At 41.6% G+C, this 7,080-nt stretch overlaps 1 protein-coding gene across 1 annotated transcript; it reads right to left on the bottom strand.

Annotated features, from left to right (window-relative positions):
• Positions 1 to 5,807: 5,807 nt before the first annotated feature.
• Positions 5,808 to 6,344, bottom strand: LOC100768181 (FANCD2 opposite strand protein). The gene has a single exon (XM_027431849.2). It carries the CDS (start codon positions 6,342 to 6,344, stop codon positions 5,808 to 5,810), a length of 537 nt encoding a protein of 178 aa, XP_027287650.2.
• Between the last annotated feature and the right edge of the window lie 736 nt (positions 6,345 to 7,080).

The following is a 7,080-nucleotide window of genomic DNA, read 5'->3' as shown; positions in this document are numbered from 1 at the left end:
TGCACAATAGAGGAACTTGTGGAAGCTTCACCATCCCTGACTTCAAGCTCTATTACAGAGCTATAGTCCTAAAAACAGCTTGGTATTGGGACAAAAATAGACAGGTAGTCCAAAGGAATAGAGTTGAAAACCCTGATATTAACCCCCACACCTATGAACACCTGATTTTTGACAAACAATCCAAATTTATACGATGGAACAAAGAGAACATCTTCAAAAATGGTGCTGGCATAACTGGATGCTGACATGTAGAAGACTACAGAAGGACCCAAGCCTTTCTCCCTACACAAAACTTAAGTCAGAATGGATCAAATACATCAACATAAACCCAGCCACAATGAGCCTATTAGAAGATAAAGTGGGAAATATCCTTGAATTAATTGGTACAGGAGACCAATTCCTGAACATAACACCAGTGGCACAAACACTGAGATCAACAATTGATAAATGGGACCTCCTGAAACTGAGAAGCTTCTGTAAAGCAAAGGACACAGTCAGCAAGACAAAATGGCAGCCCATAGACTGGGAAAAGATATTCACCAACCCCACATCTGACAGAGGGCTGATCTCCAAAATATACAAAGAACTCAAGAAGCTAGTCTCCAAAACAACAAACAATCCAATTAAAAAGTGGGGTACAGAACTGAATAGACAATTCTCAATAGAGGAATCTAAAGTGGCTGAAAGGCACATAAGAAAGTGTTCAACATCCTTAGCCATCAGAGAAATGCAAATCAAAACAACTCTGAGATACCATCTTACTCCTGTCAGAATAGCTAAAATCAAAAACACCAGTGACAGTTTATGCTGGAGAGGATGTGGAGAAAGGGGAACACTTCTCCACTGCTGGTGGGAGTGCCAACTTGTACAGCCACTTTGGAAATCAGTATGGCGACTACTCAAGAAAATGGGAATGAGTCTACCACAAGATCCCGCAATTCCACTCCTAGGCATATACCCAAAAGAAGCACATTCATACAACAAGGACATCTGTTTGACGATTTTCATAGCAGCACTATTTGTAATACCCAGAAACTAGAAGCAGCCTAGATGCCCCTCAACCGATGAATGGATAGAGAAAATGAGGTACATTTACACAATGGAGTACTACTCAGTGGAAAAAAAACAATGGAATCTTGAAATTTGCAGGAAAATGGATGGAACTAGAAGAATTCATTCTGAGCGAGGTAACCCAATCACAAAAAGACAAACATGATAGGTACTCACTCATATGTGGATTTCAGACATAGAGCAAAGGATTACCAGCCTACAATTCACACTGCCAGAGAAACTTGTAAACAAGGAGGACCCTATGAGAGACAAACATTGTCCCCTGGAGAAGGGGAAAGGGTCATGATCCCCTGAGAAAATTGAGAGCATGGGATGAGGGGTGAGGGAGCTACGAGAATGAGAAGGGGAGAAGAGGAAGGATGCAGAGGTCATGAGGGAGCAGAAAGTTTGAGTCAGGGGAAGAATAGAAGAAATGATATGTAATAGGTAGGGTTTTAGTTGGGAGTGTGTAGGGGAGAATGGGGGCGGGGAGGAGAAGGGAACTTAGATTGTCATGTAAATCAATGTTGTTTCTAATTAAAATAAAAAATGATAAAAAAGTAAAAAAAAAAGAAGTTGGTACCAGGAGTAACAGATATGACCATGTTACTTGGAGGAGGACTTTGGAATTTTGGGTTACAAAAGGTGCTGAGTGTTCAAAACTTGGTGAGATGTTCTGTAGGAGCTTAGAAGATAAGTTTGAGGACAATGAAGAGAGTGGAGACAAGGCTTGGGAAGTTTCAATAGGAAATTTAAAGATTCTATCGGGTCATTTGTTATTTTGAATTAAGAGTCTACAGTTCTCATCTGGGTTGAAAACCCAGCTGTGATTAACAAGATACTGGAAGTACTGAAGTGAAACCTTTGTTCTGGGGGATATTCAATGCTGGTCATCTGAAGCTAAGAAATTAGCAGTGAATAAAAGACAAGCATCACTGATGTGAACTCTTGTGCAAAGTATTTCCAGAGTATCAGTACACAGAAGCTGTGTTCCAGACATGGCCAAGGTTTTACTTTCTCCTGGCAGCTGAACATGATAGTTTAAGCATCACCCAGGTGGTACTAGTTTTGAAGGCATGAAGGGGACATGGACAGCAGCTGCAGCTTGGCACTATAAGAGGCCAATAGAGGCCACTGGTGAATGTGCAACCTCAGTGGCAGTTGAAGGCCCAGGATCAAATAGGTCATGCAGAGAAGTTTAGGCTTGGCTCCATGAAGAGAGTCAATAGAGGCTATTGGCGAAAAGTGTAGCCCAGTTCCAGCAAAAGGCCCTAGCACTGCGGAAATGCCAGTACCATGGGGTCACCAACAAAAACAACAGCAGCCTTGGAGTACAGCTTGACAGAGCTCAGAGGACAAGCTCTGTGTGCTGCAGAGGGCAGAGCCAGAGAAGTGACCTAAACCCTTTGTAGGAGCTCAAGATCATGTGTGAATCCCAGATGTTGTATGTTATTTATACTGTTGGAGTTGGTTTTGCTTATTCAGATTGAGTCTATGCCCTGGCTCTTCCCTCTTAAAGTGAGGAGTTACTTGATTTAATTTTTATTTTTTTACAGGAACCTATAGCTAAAAGACTTTGGACGTTTAGGGAGAGAAGGATTGCAGAAACCAGAGAGGTCAAGGACACCACAACAAACCCACAGAATCAACTAACTTGGGCTCAGAGGGCTCTCAGAGACTGAATGGACAAGCAGGGAGCCTGCATGGGACTGACCTAGGTAGGCCCTCTGCATATATGTGACAGTTGTGTAGCTTGTTCTTCTTGTGAGACTCCTAAGAGTAGGAACAGGGGCTGTCTCTGACTCTTTTGACAGCTTTTGGGACCCTATTCCTCATACTGGGTTTCCTTGTCCAGCTTTAACACAAGAGGGGCGTGGTGCCTAGTCTCACTGCAACTTGATATGCCATGTTTGGTTGATATTTATGGGAGGCCTGCCCTATGCTTTTCTGAATAGAAATGGAGGAGGAGTTGATGATGGGGGCAGAACTAAGAGGAGAGGAGGGAGTGGAGCTGCAGTTGGGATGTAAAAAAAGGTCACTCTTAAAAGATTTTGAATTTTGTAAAGAGATTGGATATTTTAAAGAGACTGTAGTTTTATTGTGTTTGAATTTGTAATGACTGTAGTACTTTTAAAGTGATTTATATTTTATATTGGGATACAAATATTAACATGGGGATAAATGAGAAAGGAAATGTTCTAAGTGAAAAGTGACATATCTGTGTATCAGGTTGACAAAGTGTCAGTTGTACTGGATAGTTTTATATCAACTTGGCACAAGGAGTGGTCATCAGACACAAGGGAATCTCAAATGAGAAAATGCCTCCATAAGATCAAGATATAGGCAAGCCTGTGGAGCTTTTTCTTATTTAATGTTGTGACACCATCCAGCCCATTGTGGATGGTGCCACCCCTGACATGGTTCATAGGTATTATAGCTAGCTAGGACTGCTGATTGCCTCTCTTCTTTGGAAGCTTACATGGTACCTTCTGATACCATGAAAGCTAGTCCTCAGGAGGGTGAATTCAGGTCAGTTCTAGCTAATGGGTCTCTGGGCCCTGTTTCTGATGTGCATGGTATCTTCAGCAAGAGGTACTTCCCTTCCAACCCTGGGGAATAATCAAGGGCAACAGCAGTAAACTAGATTATTATATCTTCTTGTAATTCACCTTTATGGTTGTTAATTATAGATAATTTACACTGTTATAGATCCTTGTATGATGTAACTTATGTATAATTTGTTTGTCACACATCATCTTACTCTGTATATAGTCTTCTCTCTACTTAAGATGATGTATGCTTTGAGTTATGTTAAGATGTTTCGTACACAATTTAGTTTTGTCTCAAGTTTAAATGCTCTTTAGACTAAAAGGGGAATTGTAGGGAGAAAGCCTGATTAGAGGTACCACTGACCACGCCAGCTTGGGGGTGGTCAAGGTTTTAAGAAGCAGGGGGCAGAGCACGCCACTCTCTTTTGGTTGCTCTCTCGCTAGGCTGTGAGGACTGGAAGTATTTCTGGGTCCACACTTGTGTGAGTACCTTTCCTAAATAAACTACCATTGTAAACCTATCTCTGACTCTCTGAGCCAAGACACATGGGGGTGGGCCTAGGCCATATCCCAAAGTATATGATAGACTCTGAAGACCCCCTATGGAAAGCCTCACCCTCCCTGGGGAGCAGAAAGGATATGGGATAGGTAGGGTGTTAGTTAGGGGCGTAGTAGGGAAGGCGGGGAGGGAGAAGGGAACTGGGATTGACATGTAAAACAATCTTGTTTCTAATTCAAATAAAAAAGGAAAAAATAAAAATAAAAATAAACCTATCTCTGGCTACACCTTCTGTTCATCCATATCTGTCTCTTCCATAGCCCTAGTCAAAAACTCAGAAGATTGCTTCCCATGTCTGGTATTGGGGTTTTTGTTAAGTGTTCTTTGGCTCTTTGAGGAAGCACCATCAGCACAGATGAAAATAGTTCAATAAAACTATGTATTATATTTATACACTTAATTATGTGTGTTATAGGTTTCTTAGGTAAATAGTTAATAGTATAATTTCTAGTGGCTTTCTCAGCCATCCATATTGTTATTTTACCTCCTCCCTCCCCCTTCCCTAAGGAGCTTGCCCCCTACATGATCACTATGTCCTGCTCTTTCCCTTTCCCCTTTTCCCATTTTCTTCTGTATATCTCCCTTATTCTCCATACAGAACCTCTCCCTATTTCCCCTATCAGACCACTGTATCCAACCATTCCTCTTTGCCTTCTTCACAACTTCGTCAGTATTTACCTCCCTCCCTTTCCCTAAGGAACCCCCCTTTTCCCACTTCCTGATCAGATCACATGTACCCTGCTATTCCCCACTCTATTGCTCCTCAATTCCCTTTTGCTAGCAATGGTCCCATTTTCCTTTCCTGGTTTCTGTAGTTACTGCAGGCTATGTATTCCTATTTGAAGATATTGAGCTAGGAGCTACCAATTAGAGAACATGCAACTTTTGTAGGATAATTTTTAAACTCACAATTTTAATAGAACCCAGTTACAATAGGGTGAAACTACCATTTGGGTTTTTTGATTATATAATAATTATATTTTTAGTACTGAATTACAGTTTGAAATAAGAAATTTTAAACTCTTTTCAAATGAAACAATTGAAGTTTATTGGAAATATAACACTAGGAGCTAAAATGGGAACTCTCCTGTCTTCAACAAAAAAGTCCAGTCTCAAACCCGCTAGCAGTTTCATCCTTGTCAGGCTGTAAAGATTAATGTTGTTAATATTTTTACTCGAGTTGGTATTAGGGCTGTACAGTTAGGGTTCGTTGTTATCATTTGTTTGATGATAGAAGGCTGATCTCAAACTAGTCCTTAACCCACACAAAGATTTTGATTTTTGATCCCTTCATCTTCTGGTATACAGAAAACCCATGCATGTCTTTTTGAAACATTCCCTTTCTGCCCCCAGCTCTCCGTTATCCTTGGAGCATGAGTGTGTTCACACCATATTGGCTGCTTTGTGTGGTTTAAGAGTTCTTTATCACATGAGCATGCCAATGGCAGTTTAACTCTTAAATGTCTTTTCATCAGGAATGTTCTTCCTTGCTCAGGTTTGTTGGCCCTGACTCTGAAGAAAAAGTTGGGGAGGAACTTCTGGGTTGTCACAGCTTGAAGGATGTGCAAAATATGAGGCATGATATTACAGATCGATTTACAAGGACAGGTCTGTGTAAGCTCCGGGTACAGGATTCATGTCGGGACACTTTACTGGGAATGTTGCAGGACAAAGGTGCACTTTTTGTATAACGCATACAGGAGGAGGATAGAGCGTAACATCTGTTTGCACATAGCCACAGTCATCTCATTCTGAGGATCCTTGAGTCCAGTGGGCCACTTTTGTTCCTTGCTGATAATTTTGCTGAAGGCTGATGTGTCTGAAACTCTGAAGGTTCCAGTCCACTTGGGTGGCTGAACTGTAATATCCCTTCCAAAGACGCTATCCACTCCAATGAGGCGGATGGGCTCCGGCTTCCTAACTAATCCATACTTCTTGTCAGTGGTCTCTGGCTCTGATGCTTGGCCAGCTGAATCCCGGCTCTCTCCATTTTCCAATGGCGGGCTATCTAAGACTACAGCGACTTCCTGAAAGCACTGTTGCACTTCAAGGTCCGAAGGGCTCTTTGGAAATAAAGGAGAACCCCTAAAAGGGTGTTTGGAGCAAAGGGTAGGTGTTGTGTGCCGCAGCCATCGCAAGTTCTCGTCCAGAGGAGTCCATGGTGACCAGAGCTGGTATCCTGTCATTGACATGCTGACTTAACTCCTCCACAACACAGACTAAATGATCGCAGGTGAATCTTTTCTTCACCTGGCACCTAGCAACCACCTTTGTGACCCATACCATCAGAACCTAACCAATAGCAGGGCTGGAAGCTGGAGGCTTCCACTCTGTGAGGTGTCAGAACCCGCCTACTGCCCAATCCTCAGAAAGCCAGATTTTGGACTCTGGTTACATCATCAGGTTATGAGTGAAAGGTGATAGTTTAGAATTATTTTCTGTTGTGCAATAAAAGTGGATAGGAAGTAAGATGTAATAATTATACCACTGGATGATAAAAATGCCACTAGGTCACCTTTAAAAGCCTCAAATAAAAGAACACAATGGAAGTAATAAGCAAACCCAGAAAGACATTTTCCCCTAGTGTTCTTCATCTATCTTCTTTGTGGTTCTTTTCTCATTGGATGTTTTTGTTCAGAAAAACAGCTGTGGTGTTAGAATATGTCTTATTTATCCTGTTCTGTATTGTTTTTGTTTCTTCAAGAGAGAACCTATGTGTTGCAGTTCTAACTCACTAGCATTCATGAGGCTCTGAGTTCAATCTCCAATGCTGAAAAAAATAAATAAAACGATAACGACTTGCTAAGCAGCCCAGTCTAGTCTTGAACTTTCTATATAGCCCAGACTGGTCTTGAACTTTTTTTATATCCCAAGGTATCCTAGTACACTATGTAATTCAGGTTAGCCCCCAAAACATGGTCA

This window comes from Cricetulus griseus, chromosome X (genome assembly GCF_003668045.3).
Source record: "Cricetulus griseus strain 17A/GY chromosome X, alternate assembly CriGri-PICRH-1.0, whole genome shotgun sequence".
In the NCBI taxonomy this organism is placed as follows: domain Eukaryota; kingdom Metazoa; phylum Chordata; class Mammalia; order Rodentia; family Cricetidae; genus Cricetulus; species Cricetulus griseus.
Note: the sequence above shows the minus strand (reverse complement) of the source record. Positions and strands in the feature narration are given on the sequence as shown.